This window comes from Terrapene carolina, unplaced genomic scaffold, assembly GCF_002925995.2.
Source record: "Terrapene carolina triunguis isolate 2854851 unplaced genomic scaffold, T_m_triunguis-2.0 Scaffold58, whole genome shotgun sequence".
NCBI classification, from domain to species: domain Eukaryota; kingdom Metazoa; phylum Chordata; order Testudines; family Emydidae; genus Terrapene; species Terrapene triunguis.
Window position 1 is genome coordinate 65131653 of NW_020664409.1, and position 18516 is coordinate 65150168.

General features: G+C 44.3%; 1 protein-coding gene across 1 annotated transcript; it reads right to left on the reverse strand.

Annotated features, from left to right (window-relative positions):
* Positions 1-4696: 4696 nt before the first annotated feature.
* Positions 4697-16858, reverse strand: LOC112109393 (myelin P2 protein-like). Its single transcript, XM_024203893.2, has 4 exons — positions 16777-16858; positions 10748-10920; positions 5914-6015; positions 4697-4783 (listed from the first exon to the last, which is right to left on the reverse strand). Exons 1-4 carry the CDS (start codon positions 16847-16849, stop codon positions 4733-4735), a joined length of 399 nt encoding a protein of 132 aa, XP_024059661.1. The 5' UTR covers positions 16850-16858; the 3' UTR covers positions 4697-4732.
* Between the last annotated feature and the right edge of the window lie 1658 nt (positions 16859-18516).

The window sequence follows — 18516 nt, forward strand, 5'->3', positions numbered from 1 at the left end:
GGATTCACTCAGTCCTTCTGTCATACAACAGTTCCACTGGCCTTGATTCACAGAATCAGGGTAACAAAACTTTATTCTTCCTGCCCCAATAACAGAGAAACTGGGGATCCCACACCAGCCAAAGTAACCACTTTCGGTTGCTGTGGGCTCATGCTATGCGTGTGGGTGGGCCTATGCAAACAAGATCCGCCCCTGGAGTTCTTTTCCACACTCGCCATAATTCACCACCAGATGTCAGGGTAGAGCTCATCCTGACTCTGCTTACATCAGTAGATGCACTAAACTGGAGCTTCTCCACCTTTACATGAGGGCTTTGGAGTAGGTCCTTTCTCTGTGAAGGCCTCTTCGTCAAAGCAAGCTTGAATCATCTCTTCAATCCTCCAGTTTTTGGCAGAGTCCACCTTCTACACATCACGTAAGGCCTATTTCTTATCCCCGAGGCATCGATGAAATGGAACTTTCTTTAAATCAAAGAATAAAGATGGTGAGGAGGCAATTGAGTGCATTCAGTGGTAGGGAGCCAAGGGGTCACAGCACCTGGTTCCTCCCCTCCTCTTAAGCTGTGTTACCCTGTAGCAGTGTAGTCAGGAGGGAAAAGCCAAAGTACAATCACAGGAGGAGTGAACATCGCTTCATGTTTCTGAGATCCTAGAAGCTGCTGGGTTTTTGGAAATATTTGTCATTGTATCATAACTGTCCACCTTGACCTCCCACTCTGAAAAATGCTGCTCTAAACAGATCTTTAGACTGATGTGGGCTATAATACTTTTTGTCTAATTGGGGTTAGGGTGGGGGTGGTATATAGGTCAAATGATTAGAATCAGAGTTAAGGCCAGAAGGAAACATCTATGAACTTTATTTAATTGCTAGTTGAGATCACTAGCTCAGTCTCTCAGTTCTGCTTATCCATTAACTCAGTATAACTCTGGACCATGAGGAAAAAGAGTACATCTTTCAACAATTGGCAAATCTCTTGTTTCTATGATTTTTATGGGGAGAGGGGCAGACTGCTGTGCCTACAGACTTCAAGAGGGGGTTAGAATACATGAGGGATCTAGTTAGTATCTAATGTTTAAGCAAGCCAAACATCCTAGCCCTACTGTACTTAATAGTGAACTGTGTAAACAAGCCAAGTAGACTGAAGTGCATTTAAGTGCTTCTGTCAACTGACATGGGGCTGAGGCTATGGGGCTGCTGTGGTGTAGATGGTCAGCCTGATAGGTAGCACATGAACTGCCTGTTTGGAGAGGCTAGCCTGAGGCCGTGGCCCAAGCGCTGGCCCCAGGTCTCTTGGGTCCCAGCCCGCTTCAGGGAAGAGGAGCAGCCTGGGTTGGGGTCATGGGGGGAGGGGGGGCGGCCTTGGGGCAGAGTGTGGGTGGGGCCATGCCTAGCTGTTTAAGGAGGCTCAGCCTCCCCTGGCCTGCGATACCAGCTGCCCACAGTGCAGCCTAGACTGGGGATCCTTCATCATGGGATCCTAGAGCCCACCCACCAGACCAAACCTAAATGTCTACACTGCAATTAAACAGCCCTGTGATCCTGAGCTTGCATCAGCTCACATGGGCCAGCTGTGGATGTTTAATTGCAGTGTAGACATGCCCATGGTGGAAAAAGGAACGATCAAAACCAAAACATCACTAGGTTTGGGTCTTGCAAGCAGTGGGTGTTCTCAATCATTCAAATATGCTCCGTGGCTTCTTTTAAAGATAGTTTTATAAAGTGTAATGGAAAAACATTGATTCCAGTAGAGGATTCATAAAGGGCTGTAGTAACCTATTAAAATTCTTACTAATTGAACTGTAGACTATTACAAAGCAATGGCTGGGTGTTGCTATAAGGCTACCTACCCGCCATTGAAAATCTCTCTTCTTAGTAGATTAAAAGACAAAATTACTTCTTTAAAATTGGAAGTCAAATCCTGGGAGGGAGATTCCCACACTTGAACCATTCTTTTTAGGTGACAAATCTGAGAAATTGCCCCAGATTGAGATGTTGGCAGAAGAGCTTTGGGAACAGATTGATACATTAATCAATAAGAAGTCACCAGGACCAGATGGCATTCACACAAGAGTTCTACGGAACTCAAATATAGGGTGACCATATGTCCAGGTTTCCCCAGACATGACCTCATTTTTGATCCTCTGGATGGATTTTGCAAATAAGAGGCAATGGCTGGGATTTTTGTGAGCCGATGTTGCAGCTCAGAAAGAGCTGTCTTTATGCCCCAATTGGCCCCTTCCCTCCAGCTGCCAGACCTTGCCGTCCCAGTTCCCAGGCGTGGGGAGGGGGCCTGCAGGGAGGCGCTGGCTGATGCTGCATCTGGGGCCTGCACCAGCCACCCTGCTGCTGTCACAGGGAGTGACACTGGCCCCCACCTTGAGAGTGAGGCTGCAGGTACCCTCTCCAACAGCCTCCAGGTGTCTCTCCCAGTACACACACACACCCTACCAGGACCCTCCAAAACCCTATCCTAGTACAAACACACTCCTCCAGTACCCCCACAGAACTCCCTGAATACCCCTCCCAGTTCACACGCACCTCTAGCATCCCCAAATACCCCCTCCCAGTACACTCACCCCTCAAATACTTCCTCACAGTACACACACACCCTTCCACCACTCCCCAAATGCTCCTCCCCCGCCTCCTCTTCTCCAGCAGTGTCTCTTTTTGGGAACCTGAAATATGGTAACCCTACTCAGGTCAGGCTATGCCTGCTACCGTAATGAGAGTAGACATTACTACCTGCGGCTCATCAAACCCACTGCCTTCTGGGTAGCCTGGGAGGGTGTAAGGCTAAGGGAGCAAACTATTACAGAAAAGCCCCGCTGCCTTGTGGGTGAATTCAGGAGAATGTAAGGCTATGAGAGTAAACTCAGACAGAAAATCTGGAGTGGAGCACCAAAGGCAGTCAGGTACTAATATTTTAGTATCTTTCTAGCAACTCTTGCAGCGGATCAGGTACCAGACATATTGGTTTTTCCTCTCCTCTGGATTTTACTGGTGATATCGAGAGGGGGGGTCCTGGTTCATGGGCAACTCAGGGCCTCCATATCATCTGCCCTGCCTTGCGCCCTGGAGAGGTACTCCAGCTTTGCCTTGAGTGTCGACACAACACGGGAGGCAGCAGTCACCAGTTCTACAAACTCAAATATGAAACTGCGGAACTACTAGCTGTGGTATATAACCTATCACTTAAATCAGCCTCTGTACCAGATGACTGGCAGATAGCTAATGTAATGCAGATTTTTAAAAAAGGCTCCAGAGGTGATCCTGACAATTACAGGCCAGTAAGCCTAACTTTAGTAGTGGGTAAATTGCTTGAAACTATAGCAAAGAAAAGAGTTATCAGAGCCACAAGTGAACACGATACAAAATTACTCAAGATAGTTAAGTCCAAAGCTGTCTGCAAAGAGTTACAAAGGGATCTCACAAAACTGGGTGACTGGGCAACAAAATTGCTGATGAAATTCAGTGTTGATAAATGCAAAGTAATGCACATTAGAAAACATAATCCCAACTATACATACAAAATGAGGTCTAAATTAGCTGTTACTGCTCAAGAAAGAGATCTTGCAGTCATTGTAAATAGTTCTTTAAAAACATACGCTCAATGTGCAGCAGCAGTCAAAAAGGTAATAGAATGTTAGGAACCATTAGAAGAGGTGGAGATAAGACAGAAAATATCACAATGCCAGTATATAAATCCATGGTACGCCCATGAATACTGTATGCAGTTCTGGTATCCCCATCTTAGAAAAGACATTAGAATTGGAAAAAGTGCAGAGAAAGGCAAAAAAAATATTAGGGGTATGGAACAGGTTCCATAAGAGGAGAAATTAAAAAGAGTGTGACTGTTCAGCTTAGAAAAGAGATGACTAAGAGGGGGTTCTGACAGAGGTCTATAAAATCAGGAATCGTGTGGAGAAAGTGAATAAGGAAATGTTATTTACCCCTTCACATAACATAAGAACCAGAGATCACCCATTGAAATTAATAGGCAGGAGATTTAAAACAAACATAAGGAAGTACTTCTTCACACAATGTTCAGTCAACATGTGGAACTCGCTGCCAGGGGATGTTATGAAGGCCAAAAGTATAACTGGGTTCAAAAAAGAATTAGATAAGTTAATCTATTAGCCAAGATGGTCAGGGATGTAACCACATACTCTGGGTGTCCCTAAACTGCCGACTGCCAGAAACTGGGACTGAATGACAGGGGATGGATCACTGGATAAATTGCCCTGTTCTGTTCATTTCACCTGAAGCATCTGGCCCTGGCATCTGTCGGAAGACAGGCTATTGGGCTACATGGACTATTGGTCTGACCCAGTATGGCCATTCTTAGCTGGTCCAGTTGTAATGGCAGTGTCTAAGGTACTGTGAATCTTCTATAAACACTGAAATGAGTGTGCATTACCCAGTAATTAGAAAACTTTTTCAGGGCTCACATACAATTCTTTTCAAAATGGAATTTTAAAAAAAAGTGGCCGGTGGCAAGTACATAATGCTGTTAGGATCAATGGTGTCTTGGGGCAGATTCTTCTAGTGAGACAAATTTAGCATCAGGAACTGTCAACCTTTTTTAAGAAAACCAAACCACTCAATAGCCTATAGATGCCAGTATATAAGCAATAAGTATTTACTGCATGTGTAAGCTTTTTATTAAATACCTACAACAGTTAAGTTTCTAGTTCTCCAATTTTTAGTCAAGCAGGGTACTAACAGAGTTTCTTCAGGCTTTCTCATAGATCCTAGTGCAGGTGATGTCATTGATGGTGCATTCCTAGAAGACAAAAGAGGAGTTCACCGAAACAGTTGTACTTTCTCACAGCAAAACTGTAAAGACAATCCCACTTTAAATACAAAGAGGGAGAAGAAAAATCCTCTCACCCATTTTGTTTGTGCAAAGAAAAATGTGCACTGAACTATATTATAAGGCAATTGGTATTAGTATTTCCCCTTTTCACATTTTCTTCCAACTTACAAAAAAATCAAAATATATGTTAAAGCAGGGATCAACAACCTTTGGCATGCGGCCTACCAAGGTAAGCCCCCTGGCGGGCCGGGCCGGTTTGTTTACCTGCCGCGTCCGCAGGTTCGGCCAATCACGGCTCCCACTGGCAGCGGATCACCACTCCAGGCCAATGGGGGCGGCAGGAAGCAGCAGCCAGCACATCCCTCGGCCCGCACCACTTCCCACAGCCCCCATTGGCCAGGGACGGTGAACCGCAGCCAGTGGGAGCCGCGATCGGCAGAACCTGCGGACGCGGCAGGTAAACAAACCGGCCCGGCCCGCCAGGGTGCTTGCCAAAGGTTGCCAATTCCTGTGTTAAAGACTAATGTTAATATGAATTCAGCCATCTTTTGAGCTTCTTCATTTCTGTCTTACTTATATGGCCCCCACAACCACAGTATCTGAACACCTCACAATCTTAAATGAATTTATCCTCACAACACCCCTCTAAGATATGGAAGTACTTTTATCCCCACTTTACAGTTGGGGGAACTGAAGCACAGAGAGTCTAAGGTCCACATCCTTAAAAGTATTTAGGTGCCTAAATCTCATTGAAATCAACAGGAGTTGGGTGCCTAAATACCTTTGAGGGTCTGGGTCTAAGTAACTTGCCCAAAGTTATAGAGGAAATGTGTGGTGGAGTGGAGACTTGAACACGTCTTCTGGGTTCTATGCTAACCACCAGGCCATCTTTCCTCTTCTCCATATTCTATAATATTAACTTGATTCAACCTATTTTCTAATGTTCTCTTCCTGCCCTATGCAACCAATCACATTTCTAACATAAGCCACATTTATTTAAAGAGAAAATTGAATGTATAATAAAACTGTAACTGTTTAGATGATCTCTACAGCTTTGCATTACTCAGTGATCAGATAACTAGAATGAATTCACTCACCACCACCATTTTCCCATCTACCACTTGTCGCTTTATTGTGGTCTCTTTGCCATCCCAATTCTGGACCTGATTTAATGACCCATTTTCTAAGGTCACAATGCTCTGAAGAAACAAAACATAAAGAAGCAAAACATGAGTATCCTGCCCAGATTATTATTATTTATAGAGCAGAGGCACACACAATACCCCAGTTATGCTAGTTTCTGTACAAACATATATTAAAAGATAGCCCTGGTCCAGAAGAGCTGATTGTCATGCTGGTTAAAGAAGTGATTCACTCAACACTCAGAAAGTCCCACTTTCTGTCTTGGGGTTTTACACTGAACATAAGAACGGCCACACTGGGTCAGACCAGAGGTCCATCTAGCTGAGTATCCTGTCTTCCAATAGTGGCCAGGGCCAGGTGCTTTAGAGGGAATGAACAGAATAGATAATCATCAAGTGATCCATCCCCTATCGCCCATCCCTGCAGCTCATCATGTTGGGTATCTGGGGATCTTTCATGTAAAATAGATGGGCAATGCTAGGTAATAGCTCCAATGCTATTCAACATTTTTATTCATGTTTTGGCAATACATATAAAATCACTACCGATAACATTTATGGATGAAACAGATTGCCAGAGTAGTAATTAATGAGGGCAGAGCAATCTGGATTGGTTAGTCAACTGGGCCCATTAAAACAAAATGCATTTTATTACAGCCAAATACAAAATGATATACCTAGAAGAAGAAATTTAGGCCTTACCTACAGAATAGGGGACTGTATCCTGGAAAGCAGTATCTCTGAAAAGGATTTTAGGGGTCATAGTGGGCAAGCAACTCAGCATTAGCTCCCAGTACAATGCTATGGCAAAGAGAGCTAATGTGATTGTGGAAATCTGTCTAAGTACAGTTTATGAATTCTGCTTAATTTTGTGAAATTACTGCATGTGATTGAATGCCTCAATGTGTAATGAGTCAGCCAGAGGCTGGCAAGGTCCCTGTCACATCAATCCCTTCCCTCCCCTTTTGGAATAAGCTACAGAACAAACAAAAATATAAAACAAAAGATAATGGAGCAAATAATTAAGCAATCAATTTGCAAACATCTAGACGGTAATAATGTGACAGTAAGTCACAGTAAGCATGGATTTGTCAAGAACAAATTGTGTCAAACCAACCTGATAGCTTTCTTTGACAGGGTAACAAGCCTGGTGGATTGGGGGAAGATGTGGTATATCTTGACTTTAGGAAAATTTTTGATACTGTCTCACATGACCTTCTCATAAACAAACTAGGGAAATGCCACCTAGATGGAGCTACCATAAGGTGGGTGCACAACTGGTTGGAAAACTGTTCCCAGAGAGTAATTATCAGTGGTTCACAGTCACGAGTCGGATCCTGCAGGGATCAGTTCTGGGTCCGGTTCTGTTCAATATCTTCATCAATGATTTAGATAATGGTATAGAAAGTACACTTATAAAGTTTGTGGACGATATCAAGCTGGGAGGGGTTGCAAGTGTTTTGGAGGATAGGATTAAAATTCAAAATGATCTGGACTAACTGGAGAAATAGTCTGCAGTAAATAGGATGAAATTCAATAAGGACAAATACAAAGTACTCCATTTAGGATGGAACAATCAGTTGCACACATACAGAATGGGAAATGACTGCCTAGGAAGGAGTACTGCTGAAAGGGATCTGGGGGTCATAGTAGACCATAAGCTAAATATGAGTCAACAGTGTGACACTGATGCAAAAAAAAGCGAACATCATTCTGGGATGTATTAGCAGGAGTGTTGTAAGTAAGATATGAAAAGCAATTCTTCCGCTCTACTCTGCGCTAATTAGGCCTCAACTGGAGTATTGTGTCCAGTTCTGGGTGCCACATTTCATGAAAGATGTGGATAAATTGGAGAAAGTCCAGAGAAGAGCAACAAAAATGATTAAAGGTCTAGAAAACATGACCGATGAGGGAAGATGGAAAAAATTCAGTTTGTTTAGTGTGGAAAAGAGAAGACTGAGAGGGGACATGATAAGAGTTTTCAAGTACATAAAAGGTTGTTACAAGGAGGATGGAGAAAAATTGTTGTTCTTAATCTCTGAGGATAGGACAAGAAGCTATGGGCTTAAATTGCAGGAACGGAGGTTTAGGTTGGACATTAGGAAAAACTTCCTATCTGTAAGGGGGGTTGAGCACTGGAATAAATTGCCTAGGGAGGTTGTAGAATCTCCATCATTGGAGATTTTTAAGAACAGGTTAGACAAACACCTGTCAGGAATGGTTTAGATAATATAGTCCTGCCGTGAGTGCAGGGGACTGGACTAGATGACCTCGTGAGGTCCTTTCCAGTCCTATGATTCTATGAAAAAGAAGTTGTTAACCTTGATGACTGTGCTCTGACAGGGCTATGGGTATGCTATGGAGGATGCCTGAGCTGGAAGAAAACTAGTTTAACCACGTTTGTCTGCAGGGGGGGAAAGTGAAGAGTGGAAAATCCTCAAACAGGAGAACAAATGCGCAGAGTTGTCAGAACAGGGGTTTAAAAAGCGAAGGAGCAGGCTTTAGGAAAGAGAGGGGATTTTTTTTTATTTTTTTTTTTACTGCAGGACCAGCCAAGGTCAAAGGAAGCTGGATGGAGGAGAGAGGTCCAAGAGATGGGACTTGGAATCCTGAAAGGACACTGTCCCAAATGCTGAAGAATACTCCAGAGTAATGAGAAAATTGAGGCAAGAATGATATACAGATATTTTATTGTATTGTCTAGAGCTGTGTAATTTTTGTGCTGTCTAAAGTAAAGAATGATTGGTTTAGGAACCTTTAGCTAAGTTTTTGTGTTGTGTGCTTCACCTATCATGTGTCCCTGGAGACTGTAAACCAGAGTGCCCACAAGCTAGGAGCCCTTGGAAAGGGTGTGCTTAAGATAATGGGAAGATGAAGGGAGCCAGTACTAATTTCAGGACCTAGGCAGCTGGATCATGGGATCTCAAAAAAGGTGTTATACAGAGGATCTGCATCCTGAGAGTGTGCCTAAAAACCCAGAGCCAGAGGAAGCTTAAAGCACATGGCAGGACCATGTTGAGACCCAAACGCAGCAGACTGGTGAGTGTCCAGAAGGGGGAATGACTAGGATTGTGACAGCAGAGAATTAACAGAGAATTAGTGAGTATGAGTCGGAAGGTGATTTCACCTCTGTATACAGCATTGATCAGACCAATACTGGAATACTGGGTGTAGTTCTGGAGTTCACAGTTTTAAAATGTGTTGAAAAATTGAAGAGGGTGCAGAAATGAGCCACAGAAATTATTCAAAGGATGGAGAAAATGCCTTTCAGTGAGATACTTAAAGAGCTCAATCGGTTTAGTTTATTAAAATAAAATAAAATACAATAATAAATAAAAAAGACCAGTGGTGACTTGATTACAATGTATAAGCACATTCATGGGGAGAAAGCACCGAATAGTAAATGGCTCTTTAAGCTAGCAGAAGAAGGCATAACAAGAACCAATGGATGGAAACTGAAGCCAGACAAATTCAAATTAAAAATTAGGAACATATTAACAGTGAGGGTGATTAACCATTTGAACAGACTGTCAAGGGGAATGGTGAATTTTCCATCTACTGATGTCTTCAAATTCAGATTGGATGCCTTACATAAGAATGGCCACATTGGGTCAGACCAAAGGTCCATCTTTCCTGTCTTCTGACAGTGGCCAATGCCAGGTGCCACAGAGGGAATGAACAGAGCAGGTAATCATCAGGTGATCCATCCCCTGTTGCCCATACCCAGCTTCTGGCAAACAGAGGCTAGGGACACCATCCCTGCCACTGATAGACCTATCCATGAATTTATCTAGTTCTTTTTTGAACCCTGGTATAGTCTTGGCCTTCACAACATCCTCTAGCAAGGAGTTCCACAGGTTGACTGTGCATTGTGTGAAAAAATACTTCCTTTTGTTTGTTTTAAACCTGCTGCCTATTAATTTCATTTGGTGACCCCTAGTTCTTGTGTTATGAGAAGGAGTAAATAACACTTCCTTATTTACTTTCTCTACACCAGTCATGATTTTATATACTTCTGTCATATCCCCCCTTAGTAGTCTCTTTTCTAAGCTGAAAACTCCCAGTCTTATTAATCTCTCCTTATACGGAAGCCATTCCACACCCCTATTCATTTTTGTTGCCCTTTTCTGAACTTTTCCAATTCCAATATATCTTTTTTGAGATGGGGTGACCACATCTGCATGTAGTATTCAAGATGTGGGCGAACCATGGATTTATATAGCAGCAATATGATATTTTCTGTCTTATTATCTATCCCTTTCTTAATAATTCTCAACATTCTGTTCGCTTTTTTGACTGCTGCTGCACATTGAGTGGATGTTTTCAGAGAACTATACACCCTGACTCCAAGATCTCTCTCTTGAGTGGTAACAGCTAATATAGACTTCGTCATTTTATATGTATAGTTGGGATTATATTTTCCACTGTGCATTACTTTGCATTTATCGACATTGAATTCTTTCTTCTAGATGCACTTTAACCTATAAGTTATTGAGCTAGGTACAAAGTTACAGGGGTAACTGGGTTAGACTACATGATCTAATGATCCTTTCTGTCCTTAAACTCTATAAATCTAAGGAAAAAATTCCTAGTGTACTTCATGGAATCTGGCTCTTCTCCTTTTTTGGGGATATAAAAGCTCTACTTAAGTTGCATTGAGCTTTCCAGGTGTGTTTATCTAATTATCCACTCTGATAATTAGCAGATGTGTTATTACCATGTGGAAAAGAACTGTCCGTGCCTGTTGCAGCAGATTGGGAGAACTGTGAAGAACAGCTTTAATCCTCACCTTGGTTTTCCGGTCATCTGGTGTGGTTTCATCAAACTCCTCACCAAGCTTAAAAGAGATCTCATTATTTTTAAAGGCACTTTTGGTTTGGATGGTTACCACATCGCCATCAGCACTGATGGTCATGCTGGGTTTGGCCAGCGTGCCCAGTTTCCTGGTGGCTAAGCCGACTCCTGTAAGCAAGAGAATTCAGATCTCTTAAACTACCAGGAAAAAAAAAACATTATGGATTTCAGTGTCTCAGGAAGGAGAACAGTGGCACTGATGGGAATGGCAAACATCCTCAGATGCTTACATAGGTCTTTATATTTCAAGTCATTAGCAATTTCCTAGTGAGGACTGGGCTCAATTTATTGCTCACTGAAATCAATGGGCTTTAAATCAGGGCAAGAAAAACTTCCATGATCACAATGAAGAACTTTAATGCATATGTGATGGCTCAGGAGCAATTGGCACCTATGATCTCTCCCCATCTCCCCAGTGAGCACTCTTTCCAGTTCCACGCCTTTACCTGTACTTCCCTGCACTCTTTCTAGAGTGGAACTCTGAGGTTCACCCCCACCCGCACTTTAGACTGAATCTGCAGGCTACACCCCCTATTCCTACCTTCTTCCCACAGTTACAGGACAAGTGGTGTCTTATACCCCCTTGCAATCCTACATGAATGAACCTCTCAAGGGACAGGTTATGCTACCTACACCTTTCTCTGGGTGAAACCCCATGGTTCTACCACACTTTCACTGGATCCTAGGGCAACAGTGCCCCTGGTCCCCAACTGTGTTAACACAACAGGCTCAAGTGCAATTGGTACGCTCCTTCTCAGGTGCCTGACTAAAGAGACTCAAATCAGCTACTTCTAAACAGACATATTTCCCATTCACCCAAAGGTACACAGCAAGCAGAGGTAAAGGTTAAACCCACAAAAGGCCCACACACCTGGGGCTTGCCTGCAGCCCATCACTTCTCTCAATGCTTAGGTGAGCTTAGCTATCTCAGGCACTTCCTGCAGAGCCCCTGCCTCTGGAAGTCCCCAGTCTGCTGCATGTTCTGCCTAACCAGATATGGGGACTTCACTACATGATGCCTGGTGTAATGCCATCAACTATGGTCACTAGCAGAACGGTCCTCAGTAGACTATGCGTGTTTGATGATGATGTTCCTTTAATCTTAGTCTCTGGCCTTGGAAAAATAGGACGTCACTCTTCTGGCAGGAGTGACGGAAGTGCCCTAAAAGTGGGGAGGCCACCAGCGGCTGAACCATGGCCCTGCTCCCCCACACCACCCCTTCCTCCCAAACCCCCAGCCTCACACTCTTCCTTCCCACCGGGGGGCCTGCCCTCATACTGCCCCTTCTCCCTGAGGCCCTGTCCTCATGCTTTCCCTTCCCCCTGAAGCCTAGCCCCCTGCTCAATCCTATCTGCCCCCTCCCCTCCATCACTCACCCTTACGGCTGATAAAAAGTGAGGGGCTGTGGCCCTCTGGCCCTTCCTGTTCTGGCATCCCTGCCTTCTGGCAACTGGCAGGCAAGAGTTTTCCAACAACTAGCTCAACCGTTGTTTCTCTTAAGGACCCCTAGTATTCTCCCTGGAGAGACCTTATCTCTGTCCTTGTTTTGTTTCCTGCTTGCATCCACCATCAGCCTTCTTTGATTTTATTCCCCCGGCTTAGAGGGGAAGTGAAATCACCTAAAAAAAACACTGGGAAAGTTCCAGAAGATTGAAAGAAAGCTAATGCTGTGCCAGTATTTAAAAAGGGTGAACAGGATGATCTGAGTAAACTGCCAGTCTGACATTGATCCTGGGTAAGATAATGGAGGGGCTGATACAGGACTCAGTTAATGAAGAATTGAAGGAGGGTAATATAATTAATGTCAATCAACATGGGTTATAGAAAACAGAACCCATCAAACTGACTTAATATCTTTTTTATGAGATTACATGTTTGGTTGATAAAGGTAATAGTGTTGACATAATATATTTAGACTTATGTAAAGCATTTGACTTGGTTTCGCACAACCTGTTGATTAAAAAGCCAGAATGATATAAAATTAACATGACACACATTAAATGGATTAAAAGCTGGCTAACTGTAATTGTAAACAGGGAATCATCAGGTATGTTTCTAGTGGGGTCCTACAGAAACTGGTTCTTGGCCTTTCATTATTTAACATTTTTATCAACAGGCCCCGCCGACAGCAATTCTGGGCCCCATGGGTGCGGGGCCCGGGGCGAAAGTGACTTCCGGGACCGACCTGTCACTTCCAGGACTGACCGCGCTGGCCAATTGCGCTGGCCCACAGGGCCCCAAAGCGTGGGGCCCGGAGGAGTCACGCATGCTTAGGAGCCCTGAGGCCCGCCCAGGCGATTTAAAATCACCCAGGCCCCTGGGCAGTTGCCCCCCCCCCCCCAGTCGGCGGGCCTGTTTATTAATGACCTCAGAAAAAACATAAAATTCTCACTGATAAAGCTTGCAAATGACACAAAAATTAGGGGAGTGGTAAGGAATGAAGAGGACATGTCACTGATACAGAGCGATTTGGATCTCTTGGTAAATATGTGTTTTAATATGGCTGAATGTAAAGTTATACATCTAGGAGCAAAGAATGTAGGCCATACTTACATGATAGAGGACTCAAGCCTGGGAAGCAGTGACTCTGAAAAAGATTTGTGAGTCATGGTGGATAATCAGCTGATCAGAAGCTCCCAGTGTGATGATGTGGCCAAAAGGGCTAATGCAATCTTTGGATGCATAAACAAGGACACCTCAAGTAGGAACAGAGAAATTATTTTACTTCTGAATTTGGCACTGGTGCAACTGCTGCTGGGATACTGTTTCTAGTTCTGGTGTCCACAGTTCAAGAAGGATGTTGATCAATTGGAGTGGGTTCAGAAAAGAGCCATGAGAATGATTAAAGGAGGGGTGGGGAACCTTTTTTCTACCAGGGGCCACTGGCCCACAGAAAAAATTAGTCACGGGCCACACACAGTCCCATGGGGGGAGAAGGGGGGGGAGGCTCGGGGCTTCCCCTAGGTTCTGGGGTGGGGCCAGAAATCAGGTTTTTGGGGTGCAGGAGGCTCAAGGCTGGGGCAGGGGTTTGGGTGCGGGAGGGGGTTCTGACCTGGGCATGGGGTATTAGGGGTGTGGGCTCCGGCTGAGCGGTGCTTATCTCAGGCGGCTCCTGGTCGGCAGTGCAACGGGGCTAAGGCAGGCTCCCTGCCTGCCCTGGCTCCGCGCTGATCCTGGAAGCAGCCGCCATGTCCTGCTCCTAGGTGGAAGGGCCAGGGGTCTCTGTGTGGTGCGCGCTGCCCGCGCCAGCAGCTCCCATTGGCTGCGGTTCCTTGCCAATGGAAGCTGCAGAGCTGGCGCTGGGGGAAGTGCACAGAGCTTCCCTGATCGCCTCTGCTCCTAGGAGCCACAGGGACATGCCGGTCATTTCCGGGAGCTGGAGCTGACCCTAACTTCCACCCACAGCGGGGCAAGCTGGCGCTCGTGGCTCCAGCCCCATGGGGGGGCGCCAAGGCTCAGGGCCTCTGGCTGGCGATGCAGAAACTTGCCACGGGCCAGATTAAATGAAGCAATGGGTCGGCTCCAGCCCGCAGGCCGTAGGTTCCCCACCCCGGATTAAAGGATTAGAAAGCCTGCCTTCTAGTGATAGACTCAAGGAGCTCAAACTATTTAGCTTAACAAACAGAAGGTTAAGGGGTGACTTGATTACAGTTTACCAGTACCCACATGGGGAATAAATATTTAATAATGGGCTATTTGATTTAGCAGAGCAAAGTATAGCCTAGTCCAATGGCTGCAAATTGAAGCTAGCAAATTCAGACTGGAAATAAGGTGTACATTTTTAATGGTGAAAGTAATTAACCATTAGAGAAATTTACCAACGTGGATTCTCCATCGCTGACAATTTTTAAATCCAGATTGGATGTTCTTCTAAAAGATTTGCCTAAGGAATTATTTTCAGGATGTTCTTTCTATGTCCTGTTTCAGAGTAGCAGCCGTGTTAGTCTGTATCTGTAAAAACGAACAGGAGTACTTGTGGCACCTTAGAGACTAACAAATTTATTAGAGCATAAGCTTTCGTGGGCTACATACGCATATGCATCCGAAGAAGTGGGTTGTAGCCCACGAAAGCTTATGCTCTAATAAATTTGTTAGTCTCTAAGGTGCCACAAGTACTCCTGTTCGTTTCTACGTCCTGTGTTACATAGGAGCTCAGACTAGATGATCACAATGGTCCCTTCTGGCCTTAGAATCTATGGTTCTATGAATCTGTGATTTAACTCTGAGTAGTCAGCCAGAATAATACCCAGCAGGTAAACGCAGGCACATATATTCATATGAAATAATACAGACATCTTCCTCATTCCCCACACACTACTTTTAATACCTTCCTCATAAAGTTTACTACAAGGTGCCCAGAAAGAGTTTTAAATAGACATGGGTACCTTGCACTTCAGAATGCACTTTATGAGGCAAGATTAAAAGTATGGCTTAGACAGTCTCCTTTGTGTGACCTGATCATGGTAAGGGCTCATTTATTCATTGCTTGCAGTCTTACCTATGTTGGATAAAGCTCTGCCAGTGACTGACCAATGAATGAAAAGCCAAACACAAACGAGGCTTTGTGTTTTGGGGGAATCATTATTAGTTAAGCCCTTTGTTCCCACAAAGGACAGAGACAAACCGATCCCTTCAGAGTTTATGCCTCAAAAAGCCTGTATTTGAGAAAGATTGCAGCACCAAAACAAGCTGAAACAGTTTATTAGGGGAGATCTGGTGAGCTTTTGAGACATCCCTAGAAAAAACATAAATGGTAATCAGGGGTGGAGCGTATAGGTTTGTTCAAATCTGGGTTACATTGTGCCTAAATCACCACATTTTGGGGGAGGGCTTAGCTTATAATTGCAAGTCCTTTAATAAAGTTTTATGTAGAGCAAACAGCCATGTCTCAGAATGATGTCAGCAGCCTTGGAGGCAGACTGTAGAAACAAGCCAGCAATTGTCAATTGGTACTAGGGAATCAATGATGTCACTGTCATCAGGGACGGCTCCAGGCACCAGCGCAGGAAGCAGGTGCTTGGGGCGGCCAATGGAAAGGGGCGGCACGTCCGGGTGTTCAGTGGGAATTCAGCGGCGGGTCTCTCAGTCCCTCTCGGAGGGAAGGACCGGCCGCCGAATTGCCGCCGAAGAATGAAGCAGCGCGGTAGAGCAGCCACCGAAGTGCCGTCGATCGCGGCTTTTTTTTTTTCCTCTTCGCCGCTTGGGGCGGCAAAAAAGCTGGAGCAGGCCCTGACTGTCATGATACTGTCATATTTGAGGTATGAGAAGTGTTTGGTAGTACTATTAAGGAGAACCCAATATTAGGTTATTGCAAAAATGATGCTAATTTTAATTGATTGGCTCTATTCGGCAACTGAACAACATGTACCATCACTTTTCCTCTTACTTGCAGTGGCTTCTTCCAACTCTTGGCTTAGTTGAAGGAGGTCTTGGTATTTTAACAGGATTTGGGGTTTTGATGGTACTGTCATGTCCACATTTTACAAGTATAGCAATTTTCCAGGATAAAAGCAAAAATGTAGCCGTTGAAACAAAATCAATGCAAAAACCCCACATCTTTTTATGTTATCTCAAGAAAGGATTCAGGGAGTGGGAATCATCTTTAACACAACCACCTCTGGCTAGAATATTTACAAACGAATTACTAATTAAGTTACTTTATACATATCATAGGCTTTTTTCAGGTGTAGCAGATTATCTGGGCAATTCCCAGGCAATGGAGGATCAGTACCTGCAGTGTCATTTCGAGTCCACTATAGTGGTGAATGTCTTAATCAAAAAGGAGTGCCACCACTTCCCATAGCCTCCTCTACTGTCTCATAGTGGTCGCCCCTTTGTGCTTGCAAGTGACAAGAAAGCAATAGATCCCCAGATTATTTCTACTTAAAAACAGTGTATATTAAAGAGAGAAAGGACACTTAAAATTAAAAGAAAATGCCTTAAAACCCTGTAATATTTCTTACCTAATTCTTTCATGTATGCATCAAAGTTTTCACATGAGGTTGATTTCCAGGTTCCCAGGAGATGATCAACCATTTTGTCCGATTTAGTGGAGCGCTCTGTCTGAAGGGGAAAAAAAAACAACTGCTTTAATGGCCTGATCCAAAGCCCAGTGAAGTCAATGTGAGTCTTTCCAATAGCTTCAGTGGGCTTTGGATTAGCCCCTAAGCATGTAGTGTGTAATGCACAGGGAGTAATATCTTGTTTTTAATATGCCTTGAATATGTGCTAACCAGGGCAGAACAGTGTCTTCAGAAACCCCCATTACTAACCCTTCACATTTATCCCAGCATTTCCATGCGAAGACAATCATCATCATATAATGAACTTTTCAAATCCAATAGGGAAAAACAGCCTGGCTGAGCACTAATGAAACAGCTGCAAAAACAAAAAGAGCAAAGATTCTGCAGCAGGAATGGATCTGCTTCCTGCTTCCTCACTTCGCCCCAAAGAGCATAAAATCTCACAATGAAACTCACATTTGTCTTGTCTTATTGGTTAATTGTGGATTGCTTTTGGGGGGTTGGATATATTGGGCTGGATTCTCAGCAGAGGTAAGTGCTCCTCTGGTCATAGGGCTGAACGTAATTTAGAGCAGACTCGGGACTGTTCTAATTTACACTGGCTGGATCAGTGACCTGAGTGGCCCAGGGAAATGAGGGGATTAAGAGAGAGTCCTTGAGGAAAGGGCCTTGGAGAGGGGGGAAATGTAAGAGGGACTTAGCGAAGGGACAGTGGAGGCGAAGCTGGTGTGCCACGTATTTGTGAGTTTAGATGTGGTATATCAGGTCTTAAAGTTTGAGGTGTGATGCAGAGGAGAGGGACAGGAGTAGAAATGAGAGGTGGGAGAGAGGAGAAGTTATGTTTTTGAGATACTGACTTCATGCTGATGACATTCAGGAAGAAATGTCTGAAAGACAGTGGCAGATGAGAGTGAACAGAGGATGAAAGCTCTGAGGAGAGGAAGGAGAGTGGAAGAGATGGTAGCTGAGGCCCAGCTAATCAAAACTATTTAGATACCTAACTCCCATTGATATTGATCCTGAATTCCTTTGAGGATCTGAGCCTGAAGGCCCAAAAACAGATGAGGTAATTCATGGATATGCTGGAGCCTGATCTTTGAAACCCTCACATTGGGTCAACAGCAATTTTTAGCCCTGCAGCCTGGGCCCCATGGGCTCAAGTCAGCCATGCCACGGGCCTTTTATTCCAGTAGAGGCCAGTCTGAGAGGCAGCTTTGCACAGTTCCTGGAGATGCTGCTGCTAAGGGTTGAAATATTTAAAATAAGCTTAAAATAAATAACACAGCAGGACCTACCTTTTGCTAATATGTTTTGATTTAGGGTTCTGAGCCTGCTTCTCTTTCCCTGCAGGCATCCAAGGGGCAGGACACGGGGAACCTGCCTACAACTCCACTGACCAGTAGGTGAGAAAGTGCTGGCTCACATCCATATGCAGCTGGCAGTTGGCACTGACAACTGTCAAAGAGCCTTTAGTCATGGCAGTGGTACAATGGGATTGGCAAGCAGTTGGTGTTCTCCAACCAATCACTGCACTCTAAGTCACAATGCTTCTGAACTTCACCTTTTTGCCTGGCTGCTGAGAAGGCGAGTGAAGCAGGTTTGTGAGTAAGATTCATGAAAACAGACTGAAGGGAAAGTAAATTTGCCAGATACAATTACCTACGTTACCCTTTGTTTTGA

Excerpts from the sequence above, each read along its gene's own strand:
- LOC112109393 (XM_024203893.2), bottom strand. The coding sequence starts at position 16,849 with ATGGTTGATCATCTCCTGGGAACCTGGAAATCAACCTCATGTGAAAAC. Across the intron at positions 10,921-16,776 it reads TGCATACATGAAAGAATTAG|GAGTCGGCTTAGCCACCAGG; the intron begins GTAAGAAATATT and ends TCTTGCTTACAG. Across the intron at positions 6,016-10,747 it reads CAGATGACCGGAAAACCAAG|AGCATTGTGACCTTAGAAAA; the intron begins GTGAGGATTAAA and ends TTGTTTCTTCAG.